Source organism: Lupinus angustifolius, chromosome LG10 (assembly GCF_001865875.1).
Source record: "Lupinus angustifolius cultivar Tanjil chromosome LG10, LupAngTanjil_v1.0, whole genome shotgun sequence".
NCBI lineage: Eukaryota > Viridiplantae > Streptophyta > Magnoliopsida > Fabales > Fabaceae > Lupinus > Lupinus angustifolius.
In genome coordinates this window covers 3,234,346-3,255,001 of record NC_032018.1, presented here as the reverse complement: position 1 = coordinate 3,255,001, position 20,656 = coordinate 3,234,346, and the positions used below count along the sequence as shown (strand labels likewise).

Sequence of the window (20,656 nt, the reverse complement as noted above, 5' to 3'; positions counted from 1 at the left end):
AAATTTAATACGTTACAAGCTTTTGTACATGGCATGATCAACCTGAAACACTTGGCACAAAAACCCTAACTCTGCAATTCCATTTCCTCTTCACCTCAAAAACCCTAATTCCCATAAATTCCATGAACTAGACCTTAATTCTCAACTGTTTCAAAGTAATGTCGCTCCAAGGCAGCAACAATGACCGCCCGGAAGCTCCCTCGCCGGTAACCGTGGCTAACGGCGCTGTCGCAGCTGGAAACAAAGGAAACGGCACCGTTTTGTCGAGCCTTAGTCTGAGATTGAACCCTAACCAGGAACACAAACCAGATGATTACGAAGATATGCAATTGGAATTCAGCGCTGTACTGTTGAGTTCCCTTGAGAAGTACCTTCCTCCCACCATGCTCAATGATCCTCGCGACCAAAAGGCCAAGTTCATGCAAGACATCTTGCTCAAGTATCTCCCACCCACAGAACGTAACAGAGTATGATTTTGATTCTTTTGTTTCGTAAATTGAAGAAAATGAAGCCAGATAAAGAGGATAAATTGGATTTTTATTAGTTTTTTGGGTGAAGTGTGTAACTTGGGTGTCAAGCTTGCTAAGTTGCATAAATGGACGAATGATATTTTGATGCTGATTTTTTGTTGTTGATGTTTTGTTTGTTAGATAATGAAATGAAAGAAAACCAAGCTAGATATGAAGTTAACCATTGGAACTTTATTACTTTTTTTTTGGGGTAAAGTGTCTAACTTGTGTGTCAAACTGTCAATGTTGCTAAACTGCAACATTGGACCATTGTTATTCTTAATTTTTTGAATTTTTCTTGGTGTTTTGTTTGTGCGATAGGAAAATGAAGTAGACGAAGCTAGATATGAAAATAAAAATTATATTTTTATTTTTTATTTTTTGGGGTGAAGTGTGTAACTTGTATGTCAAGGTTGCTAAGTTGCATAAATGGATGATTGTTGTTAGTTGGTGTTGCAGTTAATAAGTTTTGTTGGGACAGTGATTTAATTTAACTGTAAAATTACATCTATCCCCGTTGCAAGTGTGTCGTACATGAGAGTGTTACAATTTCATGTTTTACATTTTGAATCCCCCCTTTAACCCTAGGTTGGATGCTGAGAATGAGAACTTCAAAAAACACTTTCATGTATGTTATTGTAATGCTATAGCAACTCTTGTCTGGCTATGTTTATGAATGGAGAGGTTGAAGTTTCTTTGAGAATTTCAAAATTTCCATTTAGGTTAACAAGTTGTAAAACAAAGTTTGATTGACTGTTACCATAATCTCCATCAGCATTACTATTACTACAAACTTTAATTGTTACTACATTTATTAATTTACACCATAAGTTTGTGATGGTTCCAATGTTATTTAGCAGGCCATAAAGCACAGAGAATATAGACAGAAGATAATATCAAATTATCAGGTAAAGTACAACCAAATTTTCATTTGTTTTACTATTTCTTTTTGGATGCTTTTGTTGACCCAAAATTGTTGTTGAGCCTGAAAGAATAATTTCAGGGAGATATCAAGTGGAAGAGAGAAAGAATGTCACATAGTTACATAAAGCAAATACTCAAATAAAAAGGTCATAACAAATTGTAATGGCTCAATCTATTAATGAGTCCTGCTTCTCAGTTTAGACAACCTTTAATTTGGCCAAATATCGAATACACAATATAAAGTTCTTTCTGGATACCTTCATCCTCTATTATTTGTCCAGCCATAATATGAGATTAACACTTGTTTTTCTCTCACTGTATATGTATGTCGTTGATGTAATAAGCACTCCATCATTTTTTAAGCTGCTGTTTCGAAAGAACTTAACTTCAATCCAATGCAAAAAATAGTATAAATGTGTTTAGATTTCAGATAAGCAGTAGTATAGTGAGAATCTTCCCCATGTCTCATTCTCCTCCTCCTTTTGTGCTCTATTTCAGCAAGACTTACAGGTTTTCTTTCATAATTTTGCAGCCTCGAAATCGAGAGTTGTACACTTTGAATCCTACTGCAGTCTTTGTCCCTTCATTTCTGAAAGCAATTCATGATAATTCAGAACAAAGCTTTAGAAATATATTGTCTGAGCCCTCACCAGGCATTTTTGTATTTGAAATGCTTCAGAAAGACTTTTGTGAGTCATTGCTAGAGGAGGTATCTATCACTTCAACTACTATTACCTGTGGTATAAACAGTATCTCATCTTTGAAATTAGAATCTGTAAGCGGATACCTTTGCATATACTTATACTTCGTATATTTTTAAATGTGTTTCTGTTCTCCCTAGATTGAAAATTTTGAGAACTGGGTGACTGAAGCAAAATTCCGAATCATGCGTCCCAACACAATGAATAGATATGGTGCTGTACTTGAAGACTTTGGCTTTGAAACAATGCTTGACATGCTTATGGAAGGTTTTATTCGCCCTTTATCTAGAGGTGACTAAAAGTATGCATAATTAACATTAGCTATTGGTGATTTAACTGAATATATTTATTTTCTAGAAACGATTATCCAGCTTCTGTTATTTTCTTTTTTACCTATCATTCTCTCAATGTGCTCAGTCAATTAGTTGTTTGGTATACAGTGTTCTTTGCTGAAGTTGGTGGATCAACCCTGGATTCACATCATGGATTTGTTGTTGAATATGGTCAAGATAGAGATGTTGACTTGGGTATGATTTCTTCTTGATGAATGTTTCTTCTATCATTCCATATGCCATATGCATAATGTTGGACATGTGCAGTGGAGAGGGCTAGCTAATTTCACAGTATGCGAACCTTAAGTTACAACATTATATTATTGTTGCCATGAGGTTTTTTGGTTAACAAATTTTTGACAACTTAGTTTAAGACCATAAATGCTGTATTATTGGTAACAGATATTTGTTCATGTTGGATTCCTGTGCCATACTGATAAGACTGGTATCAAACAGAAACAGTAGGTAGAAAATAGAAGAAAGAATCGATACAAGATCAATGTGATCTTGACCAGTAAATTGTATTATTGCAGAAAGTGTGTATACAATGGTGAAGAACTCCTTTGGCAAGAGAGTAACTTCCCTAACTGATTTCCTAAATCAGTTCCCAATTACAACTTCTCCAAAAAACTACCTCTTACAAGCTTTCCCTTCTCTATTTATACAACTAATACACTAGTCTAACTAACTAGTAAGGGTATTCTAGGAATTCCCTCTTTATTTAATTCAAACAACTCCTAACAACAAACCTCTTTTCTACTACCCTATCACATACTCCGTTCACCAATTAATGCATCTGCATTCTTGATGTTAAACATGCCTTGTGTTTTACTATAAAGAGTCTTACATTTGTAGGTTTCCATGTGGATGACTCGGAAGTAACTTTGAATGTTTGCTTGGGTAAGCAATTTTCTGGAGGGGAATTGTTCTTTCGGGGCACACGATGTGAGAATCATGTAAATACAGATACTCAATCTGAGGTAAGTCAAGGAAATTGAATAACATAAATGCTTGATGTTATTTGGTTTTGTGGGAGCCCCGTGCACTAGGCCGCTCTTTTTTGCTGCAAGTTTATGATTGTCCACTCTCACTGAAGGGGCAGCGCCTCAAGCAGCAAGAATCACTGCTCCCTTCTGGATTCGTTAAAGCCCTCACTTCAGTGCCTTTTTGCATCTTTCACTACACTAGCTATATGTCTATGTATGGTGCTGTACTTGAAGACTTTGGCTTTGAAACAATGCTTGACATGCTTATGGAAGGTTTTATTCGCCCTTTATCTAGAGGTGACTAAAAGTATGCATAATTAACATTAGCTATTGGTGATTTAACTGAATATATTTATTTTCTAGAAACGATTATCCAGCTTCTGTTATTTTCTTTTTTACCTATCATTCTCTCAATGTGCTCAGTCAATTAGTTGTTTGGTATACAGTGTTCTTTGCTGAAGTTGGTGGATCAACCCTGGATTCACATCATGGATTTGTTGTTGAATATGGTCAAGATAGAGATGTTGACTTGGGTATGATTTCTTCTTGATGAATGTTTCTTCTATCATTCCATATGCCATATGCATAATGTTGGACATGTGCAGTGGAGAGGGCTAGCTAATTTCACAGTATGCGAACCTTAAGTTACAACATTATATTATTGTTGCCATGAGGTTTTTTGGTTAACAAATTTTTGACAACTTAGTTTAAGACCATAAATGCTGTATTATTGGTAACAGATATTTGTTCATGTTGGATTCCTGTGCCATACTGATAAGACTGGTATCAAACAGAAACAGTAGGTAGAAAATAGAAGAAAGAATCGATACAAGATCAATGTGATCTTGACCAGTAAATTGTATTATTGCAGAAAGTGTGTATACAATGGTGAAGAACTCCTTTGGCAAGAGAGTAACTTCCCTAACTGATTTCCTAAATCAGTTCCCAATTACAACTTCTCCAAAAAACTACCTCTTACAAGCTTTCCCTTCTCTATTTATACAACTAATACACTAGTCTAACTAACTAGTAAGGGTATTCTAGGAATTCCCTCTTTATTTAATTCAAACAACTCCTAACAACAAACCTCTTTTCTACTACCCTATCACATACTCCGTTCACCAATTAATGCATCTGCATTCTTGATGTTAAACATGCCTTGTGTTTTACTATAAAGAGTCTTACATTTGTAGGTTTCCATGTGGATGACTCGGAAGTAACTTTGAATGTTTGCTTGGGTAAGCAATTTTCTGGAGGGGAATTGTTCTTTCGGGGCACACGATGTGAGAATCATGTAAATACAGATACTCAATCTGAGGTAAGTCAAGGAAATTGAATAACATAAATGCTTGATGTTATTTGGTTTTGTGGGAGCCCCGTGCACTAGGCCGCTCTTTTTTGCTGCAAGTTTATGATTGTCCACTCTCACTGAAGGGGCAGCGCCTCAAGCAGCAAGAATCACTGCTCCCTTCTGGATTCGTTAAAGCCCTCACTTCAGTGCCTTTTTGCATCTTTCACTACACTAGCTATATGTCTATGTTAAATATATATGGTAAATACAAATATATATATATATATATATATATGCATATATATATAAGCATATTTCCAGTTGGTGAGCTGTGCTCTTGCAGTAACTTGCAATGACAAAGTAATAATCTTCATTATGTTTAACAAGTGGGACTGAGAATCAGTATATCCGTGCTTTTTGTTTTTCATTGTTGTTAACTTGTTATAGCTACATATGTTGGGTGTTGGCTGTGATAGTGAATTGAAATGATGCAGTTATTCATTTTGGGTTTTTATTCTGTTCCAATGAAGTTATTTAGTGTTGTACACTTTTTTTATGGAGTCCCTTATTTAAAAGCAGGAGATATTTGATTATTCCCATGCTCCTGGGCAAGCTGTTCTTCATCGTGGTCGTCATCGCCATGGTGCTAGAGCTACAACATCTGGCCATCGTGTCAACCTTCTTCTGTGGTGCAGAAGGTGCTTCCACTTGTTGCTTTCCTTTGATGTTACTTCTGTTGGTACTTGGTTTAATGATCGTGTTAGAGTTTTGTTTCCTTTATATTAAACCACGCCTGAGTTTTTGTTCCCTTCGTATGTAGCTACACCCAGGTCTAGTTTTTCCTTATGTATTAAATAATGTTCGTAATTGCTTATTTTGTGTGATTAAACCAATTGCAAAGTGAAGCTGGAATGTGATTTGCCACACATGTTTTTTAACCCTGACCTTTGGGTTGAAAGGATTAGTTAATTTAAGGATATATAAGTATATTCTCTATTCATTTTGTTTTTCCTCGGCATGATAAATATGAAAGTTGCATTATTTCTGTGCAGTTCTGTCTTCAGAGAGATGAAAAGGTATCAAAAAGATTTCCCCAGCTGGTGTGATGAGTGCAATCGTGAGAAAAAGGAAAGGCAGCGATCCTCACTTGCTACCAGAATGGTAAATCTTTATCTAATTTGAATGCTTCATGCAATACAATTCCAGTAACTTCGTATGAGTTTACCCATAAAACATGCACATACATTTATTCACCGTTTTTCCAACCTTGTGGTCAGTATAGGCAGGCATGGCCAAGTGTCGCTAGCCTGTTACCAAGTTTATTGCTTTTAAGTTTTTACAATAGGTGAAGGGACAGAGGAAATGTGTAAAACTTGTGTTGAAAAGAAAACATACCCCAAACAAACCCTTGAGAGTCGAAAAGAAAACATAAAACTGGTGTAAAACTTTGTTAAATAGTGACTTGTCACCCACCGAATGATTGATTGCAATGGTTACTTAAGTTGTTGCTGACTTAAGTTTTCTTTATAATGTCTGCTTAGAAATGCATGACTGAGGTTGCAGAATATAAGTACCTATTTTTATGGGATTACAGGATATTTTCAGGAAGGAAGGTGAATCCACTGCATAATATTTTGCTCAGTGGATGATCATGATGATATACATGTGAACTTCCAGGTATCTGTACAAGTTATCCGCCGGATTCACCCCCCCTCCTGGCCTAATCAATGTCTTATGGATTTATGTAAGCTTGATTTAGTGCTTCATTGACCACGTTATTCTTAATGCATGAAATCGCAATATCATGATCAGAACTTTAGATTTCGACTGCAATTAATTTCTGCTGAAGTCTGTGGTTGTTGTTGTCGTCTTCGTGGTAGTTGCATTGATGGAGTAGTTGAGCCATGGTTCTATGTAAGGTTGTTTAGTGATCATCATGGAGTTTATTACCTGTGGAAACTTCTCCATTCATGGAGTTAGAGTAAAGTTGCATGTATTTTTTTTACCCTTCTCAGACAATTTGATAGTTAGGGGCAGATTAGTGTCCTTGTCCTGAAAAGTTGAGGACAGGTCCTCTTTTGCTTATGAGTCCTTGATTTGCTATGTAAAATGCATTGGATTAAAATTCATCAAATATACTTTAACAAAGTATATAAAATTGATTAATCACTAACAGACAAATATACGCTTAACAAAGTGAAAACAAGAAATTTCACCCCAATTAAGTGTAACAAAAATTTAAGTGTACACAGCCCCTGAAGTTGAAAAAGATTAAGCTTTGCCCCTAGGCGCTTTATCCACAATCAAATGTACCAAACAATAATTTTAGTGTGCAAAGTATCTCCGGGCTCTACAAAGTTTTGTGTAACTATTCCATATAATTCATATGGCCCCACAAACTTAATTCTAATTCACTTCAATACTTAATGGTTCACAATCAAAATTTTGCTGTAAGATTAACTGGTCCAGTAGATGAATTTGCAAAGAGAGATATACGATTGAAGTGAGGATTTGTTTAAATTAAAGGAAACTATTTAGTAAAGACATTATCTAATATCACCTTAAATTAGATAAAGATAATTAAGATTTTTCAAGATAAAGTCCATATATTTATCTCTCATGAGTAGCAGAGGCAGCTAAGATTATATTTCGTTTTCAGGAGAAGAAATTAATACTGAGGGAAAAACTGTTGACAGAATATATAAATAAGTCCCATAAATAATCTAAGGTATCTTGCTAATTGATGTTAACATATTAACCTAACACAAATTTAACATTTACAGATTTGTTTATTATTAGTGGAAATTATACAATTACTCCATGAATTTTGGTGAAATTATATAATTCACCTCTCCTTTTTTACACTTATATAGATCACTTTTAATTTATATACATATATTAAATTAACTACTTGTGCAGGAGGAGAGAGGTAACTGTAATTTTTTAAACAAAAAAAGAAACATACAACTAGTATAAGAGTCAATATTTCTTTATTATATTTAGTAAGTTACAATATGATATAAGAATTATTTAAATGTTTTCTTAGAATTATTAATACAGTTTGTAACGAACCAAAAGTAATGAAGACCAACTCCTATACTATTTGAAATTGTCCCTACAATATACCATATTTTTAATTACGTTCATATCTCTATTTTGCTTAAAAAATCATACTTATCTCTCATGCATGAATAATTCAATAATTATATATATAAATTCAGGGTGATTTATATAAGTAAAAAATAAATTATTTATATAGTTTCATTAAAACCGAGAAATATTAATTTAGTTAACTCTTATTATTATTTTCCCCTTTTTAATTGACCTAACCAGGCAGCACAACAATACGAATTACTAGGTAGATTCATGTCTCTTGACAACTGTAACCATTGCTTTTCGAGTTTCTTGGAAGGAAATGATATAGAAAAATAAATTTCAACACTACCGTCTTAATGGAACACCATTTACGTACCCAAAACAAATGGAAAACCATTTTATTTCTTCCCACTTGTTTCCTAATGTACAATAATAGAAAAAAGAGATATGGGAGTGAAAAAAAAGTCAAATAAAATCAGCATTAAATAAACTGTTATTACTGTCACCATGAAACAAAAAATTGTTGGCACCTTTACAATCAAATTCCAACCGTGCACATTCTTCAGAAGTGGAAATCATTAAAAATTAATTGAAGACCCAAAACCAAAGACACTCTAGTACACTACTACTGAATACCTCAAGTACTCTGCTAAAAAAAACAAGAAGAAGAATACATGTCAGCCAATTCATACTTTTTGTTCATCAATTAACATATTAACCTGAAAACAACATTGTCAGAAAACAGTTCAGAAAATAAGAAGAAGAAACAATGCATGCAGAGACAGACTCAGAGGTAACAAGCTTATCAGCATCAACTCGCCGCCCTCTCTACTACGTTCAAAGCCCACTAGGGGATTTTCATGACGGCGATAAAATCCTCACCACTGCATCATTCCCCTCCTCACCACTTGCCTCCCCTCACCACTCTTACTCCATTCCCTTGCATCACCATAAGGACTATAAAGAGCCTTGGAATCAGATCGATCTCATTGATGAAAGCTTTCTCGAAGATGAAGATCCCCATAACAATGCTCTTCCTCGTCGCTGTTACTTTCTTGCATTTGTTGTTGAGTTTCTTCTTCTCTTCACTTTGTTTTCGCTCATTTTATTGGGTGTTAGCAAAGCCATGAAACCCAAGATTTTTGTCAAGGTAATAATGTCTCAAGTTTTGGTTTTGATCCTTGATTTCAGTTTTCCTGGGTGAAATATGAACCGGGTCTTGATCAAATTTGCATCTTTTTTATACTATTATCATTTTTTGTATTCTGCAGTGCATAAGTTTTGATTTCCAGGGAGGTTTTATGATCCCATATCTCAATTTTGATCCTTGTTTTGATGTTTTTAGTCTGAAACCTGAACTGGGTCCATATCAATTTTCAGTTTTACAATTTTTTTGGAGTAGGCATTGCACAAAAGAGATGTATAGTAGAGATTACATAGAAATGTTTGGGCTCATCATATTAGATTAAAAATAAGCTTGTAAAAACATCTAATGAAAGTACCCTATGACCTTCCTATAAGTTTTAGCTTATTTCCATAAGCTTATCCAGGAAGATTGTGAAAACAAACTTTTTTAAACTTATTCCAATGTAGCTTACCGAATAGGTGGTTAATTAAGCTGTTTACCCCAACACACTAAAAGTTTGAGTTGCATCAAGTTTGATCGTTGTTTTGAGATTTTTGTGATGTTGGTATTCATCAAATATGTCTTTTTTGCAGAGCATAATGTTTGATGAAGTTAGAGTGCAAGCTGGTGCAGATGCCAGTGGGGTGACAACTGATATGATCACCCTAAATTCTACTTTGAAGTTCACATACCATAACATTGGCACGTTCTTTGGGGTCCAAGTTTCAGCAACACCCTTAAATCTGTCCTATTCAGAAATCGTTATTGCTTCAGGGGATGTAAGATCCATCAAACTTCATATAGTTATTTTGTTAAGTACTTAACTAAAAGTATAAGATTCCTCTGTACTTAAGCTTGCCTATAGAGTCATCCAGTAATCTTTTAAATTTTGATACTATCAAGGGTATCCTCTCACCTTTGGGTAAGGAACTAATCTCTTTCGGGCTGTGTGGCTGTCCCTCTCAACAAGTGTCGCTCCTAGGAATCGACCCTTGACCTTTCCAGTCATCCTAGGGATCTAACGGGGCCTCACACGACTAGACCAACGCTTTGTTGGTATTGATCTCTCTAATTACATTCAACTTCTTTTTTATTTCTAAAGCTACACTTACTTCTCTTTGAATTCAGTTATCATGACATTTACTTCACTGTAGGAAGGTGATCCCAATTACACTGAATGTAACTTAGCCTTTAGATTTAGATATCATTACATTTATCTCCCTATAACGGTGGTTGAAATTATACTACGTAAAGAAAGGGCAGCCCGGTGAATGAGGCTCCCATGATCCCACCTATCGGGGTCTAGGGGAGTTAGATATGTGCAACCTTATTCTCACAAGCAAATAGACTATTTTCAAAACTTGTACCCACGACGTATATGGCAGGGCAAACAATAAATTGATACCCTTTAGGTTCAGTTATCATGACAATGAAATTGCAATGCATTCAAGAAAAGTGTTGTGTCATTAAATAAGTCTTATAGGTGGTGAATGTAATTTTCCCTTAGATACAGTTAAGATCATGGTATAGTACTTTAAATTAAAGTTTTTTTTGCAACTACAAGCATGTTTTTTCCCCTCCTAACATTGTGAGTTGAAATCGGTTGTAGATGGAGGAGTTTCATCAATCTAGAACGAGTGAAAGGTTGGTGAGTGTGGCTGTGATAGGTAAAACGATCCCTCTGTATGGAAGTGGTGCTAGCTTAAGCAGTACAACAGGTATGGCAACAGTGCCAGTGCATTTGAAACTGAATTTTGTGCTGCGATCTAGAGCTTATGTACTTGGTAAATTGGTGGAGCCTAAGTTTTACAAGAGGGTTGAATGTTCCATCACTTTGTATCCTAATAAAATAGGTGCTTCGATTCCCCTCAATAAATCTTGCACATATGATTGATGCTTTTGAGTGAAGAAGTTGAGAAAAATAGCACATGGAAAAGAACAAATATTATTTTATTATTCATTGGTTCTTTTAAGTTGAGGAAAGAAATGGGTATATGGATCAGAGGGTAAAGATGCTTTCCAAATGCCTCAAAATCTCAAATTGTGCAGAGACAAACAAATTGTGGCATGTGAGTGATCATTTCATGAAAGGCACTTTTACTTTCAATTTTTGTTTGGTATTATTCTTTGGATTGATTTTAATTTTTTTTTTTGTAAAACTAAGAGTATCTCTCACCCTATGGGTAAGAAACTAACTTATTTCGGGTTCGTGGTTGTCCCTCCCAACTAAATGTAAAAGAGATCCTAATTTAATTTAAATACATTAATCTCACTATTGTTACTGTGTTTTTTTTTCACACAACTATAATATAATTATAGACAGGTAATTTTGCTTTTGATTTATCTTTTATCTAAGCTCCATTGTGGAGTCATCAGTGGAGAGGACATGATGCTAAGGGTTATGAATGAGTTTGTTCGTGATCCCATTGTCCCATTATTCCATTAACATATGTAGACAAAAATCTTGAAGATCTGGCCTAGTTCTGAGAGGCCTAACATAAGAACAATAAGCATAGTTAAATAGAGAGTAATGGCTGATATTTTTTTTGATAAGCCACTATGTATTAGAAGAGAGTACTAGGGGACTCAACCCAAATACAGAAAAGTTAAGTATAATATAAGTAGATGGATTCATACCCTAATCTGTAAAGGAAATATCAAACTCACTTATATTATTGAACCAATGCCAAGTAATGGTTGATATGTATCACTCTTTTGTCCCACTCCACTGGTTAAATATTGCAATTCACCAAAAAATTATAATCCATTTATTTTTCATTTAAGTTTATATGAATTACTTATATTTTAATTAAATTTATTATACTTCAACCGATGACAATACTTTAGCCTATAAAGTATCACAAAGTGAGAGACAATATTTGATCTTTTACATCTCTGTTTTGTAAGCATTCATTATCTAACATTAGTTAGGTATAAAAATGGAATTGAATAAAAATGATAAGCAATTTATCATTTCATAAATAAAAATAGACGAAGTTCTTGGGGTCACGTTAAGCTAAACCACTCACACCCCTAGATAGAAACATAAACAAATCGGATGAAAAACACTTAATTACTTCAAGGATCTATTTGACACATGAGTTTGCAATTGTAATTTGAGTCATGTCAAAATTGTAATTGGTTTGAGTGAAATTTTACTTTTTGCTTATAAAAAATAGAAATATAAAATAATAATTCTAAATTCAAATTCTTAAAACTAACCATGACAACAATAATAATGAAAACAATGAGGATAGTGGTGGTGGTTCTGATAATTATATACTTGGTGAAGCAATCAACAACCACAACAAAATCAATATGTAACTCTACCATTTTAAATATTTTCTTCCAAACTGGATTAAGTCTCTCCCAAATTCCAACAATTCAGTCACAGACACAGTTGAACTTATATTACAAGTAAAGCCACCAATGACCAAACCACTCACTTATAACAATCCTTGTTTCTCCAAACCCACAACAAATGAACAATAGTAGCCCACAAATCACATCAACTCCAACCCTTATCCCTACCTATATCATTCCTAAGATTAAAACAAGAGTGTAATATTTATGCACTAATAGTGTAAAGATTTATATTATTTATTTGAAGAGTTAATGATGATTGAAAATGAATGGTAAATGATATAAAGATGGTAAAAAAAACTCTTACAATGTTAATGTACACATGTTTTTTTCCCTCTAAAAACAATCCCATTGTTGCAAGTTTCCAACAAAGAACCACAAAATCATAGTTTGATCGAGTAAATGTTTCTATAAAAACCCTCCTTGCACACTATCATGTAAAACATGTAAAATAGTTTCAATTTTCAACCACGTTTTAACATAAGCCACATAAAAGATCTTCCATGTTCCACTTGCATGTACGAGATTTAGTTAGTAAGATTTGATACATAATTCGTGAAACAAAGTATCTCACCATCTCAATTCAATTAATCTTTCAGTTTTTCTTCCATAACGGATTTGGAGTATAAGGCTCTGCCACTAGTATGCTATGATAAATGACATAGTTGTGGAGTTTTCACTCATTTTCCCTAGGTTGACTTCAAATACCGTTCACAACATTGTTGATATGTTCAATAATACACAAAGATATTGAAATGACATAATTTCAATATTCTTAGAAATAAAGTGTCTAATGTCTTGTTTTAGAGAGATCACTCATATGAAACTTATTAACATCACATGCTATCTTAATATGGTGCCATGTATGATATAATATTAATATCACATTTGGTAATCAAATTGAACATGTTGGCCTGACATCATATTAATGTTATTAGTTGACTCTATATAATAATGAGACTAAACTAATTAATAGAAGCACATTTATTTTAGAGACATGAAACATAATCTTCAAACATCAAGCAATAATATGTGACTATTTAGTAAAACAAGTTTCTACTTAAGCAAAATTCACTAGGTTTTTAACCCTCAACATAGAAGAAAGACTTATATAACAAAAAAAATATATATATATATAAACAATTAATAAAGTCTTCGCAATATATTACATATTTAATTAATGACACTATCACATAAAAAAAACATAGATACACTTTGTCTTCAACGTGTTGTATATGCTATATACATGTTCAAACATGGATTGAAAAGACAAATGAGGGGAAGCCAATTGTGAAATCACCATTATTGAACTTTTCTCTTTTCTCAGTAAGCACTCATGTCTCTCTTTTTTTCTCCTCACCCCTTTCCCCGTTTTTCCTCTCTTCATTTATTTACTTACTTCGACACGTTTATCTGTTATTTGAAGCATTTGCGATTCAACCATTGGGGAAGGAATTGCAACACCCTTCAACAACAACTCATCAAATTCAACACTTTTCAGTTTATCATCAAGGATTAACCATTACTTATTGCTGATTAAGTCTTTTAGTGTTTAGCTTTCAATTTCAATTTGAGAATAACTATAGAAGCTTTGCACTAGGTTTTTTGTGCTTTTTGTAATATTTTGTTATTGTTGGCATTGTAATTTCAATACCCTTTTGTTGTTTCATATTTTTATGTGAAAAGTTCTCATCTTTGAACGTTCTCTCAAATATTGTACTATTAAGCAAGAATTATCAGTGCATTGTTATAGTGTTCTTTTTTCCGGTTTCCTTTTGTTCTTATTTGGTTTTTTAGCACAAGACTACAAAATACCATCAATAACTGATAATTCTAACGGCAACTTAGCATTAAGAAAAAAAAATACTATATAAACAAAAAAAGGACAAAAAAACTGTACCAATTCATCCATGGGGAACCCTGGATTGAGAAATTTCAATACAGGGCATCAAATTTTTGGCTTATCTGAGCCCATTTCATTGGCCGGACCAACGAAGAATGATGTGATCAAGACTCGCGAACTCGAGAAGGTTCTGTTTGCAATTGATGCGATTTCATGTTGATTTTAGATTTTATTCTATGTATTGTGTTTTTGCTAAATTTGGATTCGGGGTGTTCAGTACTTGCGAGATGCTGGATTGTATGAGAGTAAGCAGGATGCAGTATGTAGGGAGGAAGTGCTTGGCAGGCTAGACCAGGTTGATTTTACCAATTTGTTAATTTCCTCTTTGTACCATCTTGGATATGTAGGTCGCGTTTTTTTAAATTGCGATTGCGTTGCAGAATTTATGGTGTGAATTTTTCGTGTTCGAAACCTTGTTTTAGAACGTGATGTGTCATGATGCGGCTGCATTAATGTGATTTAGTGTGAGAATGCAATCACATGATACTGTAGTTGCGGCCACATCTAGTAACACGATCCTCAATTTGGAAACTGGTGTCGTGTGTGGAGAGGAAATGGTGGGAAAAAATAGACGAGACCGTTCTGTCATGTTCTCCTTTCTCAGTGGACTGAAATGTTCTAATTTTTAGTCTTTCGTTCTGCTTTGTTTGCTAAGAATATGCACCAAACATAGAACAAAACTCATTCTTTTGTATCCCGGTCTGACATGTCTACCAATCACTACTGTAGTTCTAGGAATGGGAGAGCCTCTTGTCACCCTAAACTTTTGTCCACCTGTGAATTCTTTTCTGCTGAATGTGCTTTTGTGATATGAATTAGATTGTGAAGATATGGGTTAAAAGCGTTAGCCGTGCAAAGGGATATGAACAACTGGTAGAATCAGCAAATGCCATGATATTTACCTCTGGCTCCTATCGGCTTGGGGTATGGATTATCTTCCTAATCTTTCTTGTTTGCACACACACATTTATCATTGTTTCGCACTTTGCTTGTATATCATAGCTTGGAGTGCTTGTTGAAGAAAGCACGGGGAGAGGAGAATTAGGATAGCATTGTCAATTGACATCTTGCTTTTGTTGATGATACCTTCTCTTTTATGCTGTATTTTATGCATGGCAAACCTTGTATAATGTTCAAAAAATTTGATAATTTTTTTGTGACGGATGATCTTGTGTAATATAAGAAAGTCAGATTATTTGAACTTGGTTATATGTATGTCATGATTTGTGTTAAGTTGGAATCTGTGTGCAATTATATAGTTGATAATTTTGATGTATTTTGAATTTGTAACTTGTTAAGAGAATAAGGATCAAGAATTATTGTTTGCTTTTGCTGAAAATTGTTTTCTATGGCGGTATTGATGATTTAATTGTTGAGAATTGAGATGGCCTGTTTATCTTAGTTTTTCTCATTCTATTGTATTTCACGACCAATATTGCGTGTTACGTAGAAACTTCTGTAAGAATCCACTAGCTTTGATCCATAATGAGACAGAACATAGAGCATGCATGATATACGGTTTGATTGAGTTTTTTACCCTCACATGTCCCAAAATTTAATGATGGATATAGAGAAAGTATCCGAGGTAGTGGGGTTAATACAAATCATCCCAGAGTAAAGAAGGCACAGAACAATATGATACTAGGACCAAAAACTAAGATTATTGGCTATGCACTCTAACATGTTTATTTGAAGAGCTTTTTTGTTTTGTTGCCTTTATGATTTTACCAAAAAGTTCACTCTAAATCTTGTAGGTACATGGCCCTGGAGCTGATATAGACACTCTTTGCGTGGGACCTAGATATACAAGCAGAGACGTACGATAATTCTTGCTATTTGTGGTTAAATATAGGTTTTTCAGCTCATATCATCTGCAGCTAAAATTTTTATTTTAATTGGCCTTAGGAAGATTTCTTTGGCGCTCTACATAAGATACTAGCTGAGATTCCAGAAGTGACAGAATTGCACCCTGTGCCTGATGCTTATGTCCCTGTGATGAAATTCAAGTTCAATGGAATACCTATAGATCTCCTCTATGCAAGATTGTTTTTATGGGTTATTCCTGAAGTATGACGAATGCAACATTAATTAACTTTATCTTGAGCACACTTCTTGTTCGTTTTGCTCTTGTCTATGTCCTCTATATGGATCTCCTCCGCATGAGTTGTGGATATGTGGTTTTTTAGAGAATTTGAAAGCAATCTGAATCAAAGGAGATCCTATAATGAAAGAGACAGTGCTTTAAATTGCAAGAGCGAAAACCTCTGTTTCTGTGTTTTAAATTCCTATTCCTTTATGTCTTGTCCTACATGGACATTTTTTATATCCAAGTGTTTTTGTTTGTGATATGCTTAATGTCTGTGCCTGTGACCGTATTTGTAGGTTCATGGGGAATAAGCCATTAATTTTTTACTTAATCTTAGAACATCTAGGTCATTTGGAATTGAACCCAGTTCTAGAGACAAGACATACATCTTCATTCTCCCATATGATTTGTGTGCATGCTTTACAAATCTAAGGTGCAAAATAATTATATCTTTATCTCTTATTTACCATTTATTTACTAATAGAAGATTTTGTCGGGCAGGACTTGGATTTATCAAAGGAGTCAATATTACATAACGTAGATGAACAAACTGTTCGTAGTCTCAATGGTTGTAGAGTAACTGATCAAGTCCTGCATTTGGTTCCAAATATTCAGGTGGTGGATGTTAAATTTATACTCACATATATGTGTTGAGCTTTTCTATGGTATATTTTCATATTTATTGTTTTCTTTTCTGAAATGCAGAATTTTCGCACAACATTGAGATGCATGAGGTTTTGGGCAAAGCGCCGTGGTGTTTATTCAAATGTATGGTATAGATCCTGCACAGGATGATTATCTGCTGTTCTGAACTTGTACGATGTTATTTTTAATGTTCTTATGATTTTCCTCATGTGTCTTCTTGCTATTTTGTGGGCAGGTTGCAGGATTTCTTGGTGGGATAAACTTGGCATTGCTTGTTGCTCGAATATGCCAGCTATTTCCTAATGCATTACCTAATATGTTAGTGTCTCGGTTCTTTAGGGTATATACTCAATGGAAATGGCCAAATCCAATCATGCTTTGTGCTATTGAAGAAGGATCTCTTAGACTTCCAGTTTGGGATCCTAGAAGAAATCCCAAGGATAGATTTCATCTGATGCCTATAATTACTCCTGCTTACCCTTGCATGAACTCTAGCTACAACGTATCATCAAGTACATTGCATATTATGTCGGACGAGTTTCAGAGGGGAAGTGAAATATGCATGGTATGATTTGATTTCAACAATATTTACATTGGAAATTCTAGGAAATGGTTTCAACTCAAGCTGTATCATTCACTGTATATGAAGTTTGAAAATTGAAATAAATTTCGGTTCGAGGCTTTCTTTTTTATTTCTTCATCTAATGAACTGCGGTGCACTGTACCACAGCCACCACTGTTCCAATATGATTTGAGATGGAGCCAGCAAGTTAATTTCCGTGATCAAATATAACAGTGGGACAATGCATTGAGGTTATCATAAATGGATTAACATTATCAGGAAGACAACAATTTCTTGTTTGATGGTTTATTTTCTTAATTTTGATACGTCCAGCTATGACTTCTGTTATATACTTTTATAAATGCCTTTCACTCTTATTTTTGATATTTGTGTTGCTTTAGTTTGATCATATTTCTGGTATTTGTAGGCTATGGAGGCTTGCAAGGCTGATTGGGATACACTTTTTGAGCCTTATCCCTTTTTTGAAGCATACAATAATTATCTACAGATAGACATTATGGCAAAGAATGCGGAGGATCTTAGACAATGGAAAGGCTGGGTTGGGTCTCGCCTCCGCCATTTGATATTGAGGGTATAACACTATACTTTTATTATATGTTATAACTTGTTAAGTTTTGTTCTTTTCTGGTCTTGTATATAACCTATTTTGGTTGAACTTTAAATTTTTAGATTGAGAAGCACACTAATGGCGTGCTTCTGTGCCATCCACATCCTGGAGAAGTTTCAGACAAATCTAGACCTTTGCATAACTGTTACTTTATGGGTCTGCATCGTAATCGAGGAGTTCCAGTAAATGAAGGTGAACAATTTGATATAAGACGAACTATCGAAGAATTTAAGCATTATGTCAACACTTACAATGTATTAAAACCTGGAATGGACATTTGTTTGACCCATGTTAAACGCCGTAATGTACCTAGCTTTGTATTTCCTGATGGTGTCCGGCCATCACGCCCGTCTAAAGTGACTTGGGGGAGTAAGCGAGGTTCCGGATTAAGAGGTTCTGCTTCTGACCATGATCAAGCAGAAAAGTCTCAAGTAGGTGAAGCAGTTGTATTTGGAGCAGATAGCGGAAGGAAGAGAAAGCAACTAGAGGACAGCATGGATAATAACCCGAGGAATTCCAAATCTTCTCCCTTGAGCAGGGAAGTTCATATTAGTGCTTCTAGTATGAAATTTGATGACTCAGAAATCAATTGCATGGATGGCCAAAAGAGCAAGAAACCTTGTCTGGAATCTACAGGGAACATTCCTTGTGGGGATAAGAAGACCAATGGATCAGTGAGAAGCAACCAAGAAGCCAACCATATATCTGTTGCTGCTGATATATTGCTTTCTAGAACTCCAGAAAATTTAGCTGCGCGGAAGATCATGTCCTGTCCGAATGACGTGCAAGTGCCTGATGAGCTTCAAGATAATATTGAGTATAGAAATCAAGTCAAAGATTATGGTGGGGATATGAAGGGCAGCAGCTTAGATTCTTCAAACTCGAAGCCTGCAGTGGCAGAAGAGCAAGTTATTTGCAAGGGAACCACATGTTCTAATGGCGGCTTGGAGGAGCTTGAGGTTAACATCTTACTATATCTTAAATTTGAAAGATTTGCATTGTCAGATTCCTCAATAAAATATTCTGAAAGAGTTGTAGACCATAGTTTGTAGATACCAGCTTTTCCTTAATATTCAGTTAAATCTGTATGAGTTATAAATGTTGAATTTAATTTGCATTGATGATGTTTGTTTATATTTTTATATAATTTTAATTAAATTTTAGATAGAATTTGGCTACATACTTTTCTCCAATGATGTAGTACATATTTGGTAAGAAATTGGCAATATGAAAAATATGAAAATACTAATATCCATTTCTTGTTACTTATGGCTTGACCAACCACTTGTCCTTTTAAGTGAAAATTACAAGTTTCTAATGTAGCATTATGAAATTTAGACAGTTCTAACTCTTTTCACTTTCCCCCTTCACTTTTGCAATAGCCGGCTGAGTTGACAGCACAATTTTTAAGTGGAACTCCTGCACCTGTACCAAAACAGAAGCCTCTAATCAGGTAAACAAAATCAATTTTTGAACACTGTAGTTGTTAAGTTTTTCATATTTTTGCACTTGAGTGATTAGTTATTTAGGCATTATAGTTAAGCTGTGTTAAATTTGGTTGGTTGATCCTTATTTTCAGGATGAACTTCACAACCTTGGGGAAAGCTGCTGAGAAATGTTCTTAAAGTTCAGACATTTTAAAGCTAATAACTTTGCCAAAGACAGTAACTTGGCTTTGAAATTGTCATTTATATTTCTTTGTTTTTCTTTACTTTTGTAATAATTTAGAGCTGGGGAAGTCATCAAATCTCAGCCATATATGTACATAAGAATATGTCGCACCTTCAAATAAAAACATATTTTGATGACTCTATTTCCTAATTTCTACATGTTTTGATTCTTTATTAATTCTATTATGTACCATTTTGAGTTTGATGAATTAATCTTGATATCTATAAGGACTTATAATAAGGGGTTAATTATCTTTAATCCTTATTTAAAAAGTGGGTCATAAATCTTGTGATATCTATGAACTTTGCCTAGCTAGCTTTCTCTCCCTTTTCTCCCACATGGCAACCTCATCTCTTCACTCTCACCCTTTCGCCAAGCTCATCGCTGGTGACGTCTCCGATGACACTCCTTTGTAATGTTACTGTGGTGACCGAGATGGTTGTGGAGGAGATGATGAGAACATTGTTCTCTTACATGGGTCTTTTAGCTCAGCTCAACTTAGTGCAAAAGGGATGGAAAATCATATCCACCACCCAAATATAAAAATGCTCATTTGATTGTCCATTGGGAAAAGTTATGCTAGGTTGAAAATTTTGTTTGTTATGAATCCCAACCGTAAACTTTAAAACCCAATCTCAAATGTTAATTGTATCAGCCTTTGAATTCGACCCTAAACTCAATTAAATATAATATATATATTTTTAAATAAAACATTTTCAATATTATGGATATATAATTTGATAAATGAAATGATATTTTTATATATACAGTTAATCATGTATATATGATTTAAAAAATTAGAGAATCAATGATATTTTTTATCAAAGCAATAT

At 34.4% G+C, this 20,656-nt stretch overlaps 3 protein-coding genes across 5 annotated transcripts; all 3 read left to right on the top strand.

Annotated features, from left to right (window-relative positions):
* LOC109358114 (uncharacterized PKHD-type hydroxylase At1g22950-like) lies at positions 40 to 6,837 on the top strand. Of its 3 annotated transcripts, XM_019602192.1 has the most exons (11): positions 40 to 215; positions 246 to 467; positions 1,370 to 1,417; positions 1,966 to 2,142; positions 2,275 to 2,425; positions 2,575 to 2,661; positions 3,322 to 3,446; positions 5,323 to 5,441; positions 5,796 to 5,904; positions 6,338 to 6,376; positions 6,415 to 6,567. In XM_019602192.1, exons 1-10 carry the CDS (start codon positions 159 to 161, stop codon positions 6,371 to 6,373), a joined length of 1,131 nt encoding a protein of 376 aa, XP_019457737.1. In that variant the 5' UTR covers positions 40 to 158; the 3' UTR covers positions 6,374 to 6,376; positions 6,415 to 6,567. The 3 variants fall into 3 exon arrangements, with proteins under 3 accessions (XP_019457737.1, XP_019457736.1, XP_019457735.1); XM_019602191.1 differs by lacking the exon at positions 6,415 to 6,567 and adding an exon at positions 6,571 to 6,837 and having other exon boundaries at positions 40 to 467; positions 6,338 to 6,374; XM_019602190.1 differs by having other exon boundaries at positions 40 to 467.
* On the top strand, positions 8,536 to 10,883 carry LOC109358119. Its single transcript, XM_019602196.1, has 3 exons — positions 8,536 to 8,989; positions 9,559 to 9,744; positions 10,575 to 10,883. Exons 1-3 carry the CDS (start codon positions 8,609 to 8,611, stop codon positions 10,857 to 10,859), a joined length of 852 nt encoding a protein of 283 aa, XP_019457741.1. The 5' UTR covers positions 8,536 to 8,608; the 3' UTR covers positions 10,860 to 10,883.
* LOC109358110 (nuclear poly(A) polymerase 1-like) lies at positions 12,688 to 19,928 on the top strand. Its single transcript, XM_019602184.1, has 13 exons — positions 12,688 to 12,862; positions 13,755 to 14,358; positions 14,449 to 14,526; positions 15,051 to 15,155; positions 15,986 to 16,048; positions 16,137 to 16,298; positions 16,819 to 16,932; positions 17,023 to 17,085; positions 17,198 to 17,527; positions 17,952 to 18,116; positions 18,215 to 19,111; positions 19,535 to 19,605; positions 19,732 to 19,928. Exons 2-13 carry the CDS (start codon positions 14,239 to 14,241, stop codon positions 19,775 to 19,777), a joined length of 2,214 nt encoding a protein of 737 aa, XP_019457729.1. The 5' UTR covers positions 12,688 to 12,862; positions 13,755 to 14,238; the 3' UTR covers positions 19,778 to 19,928.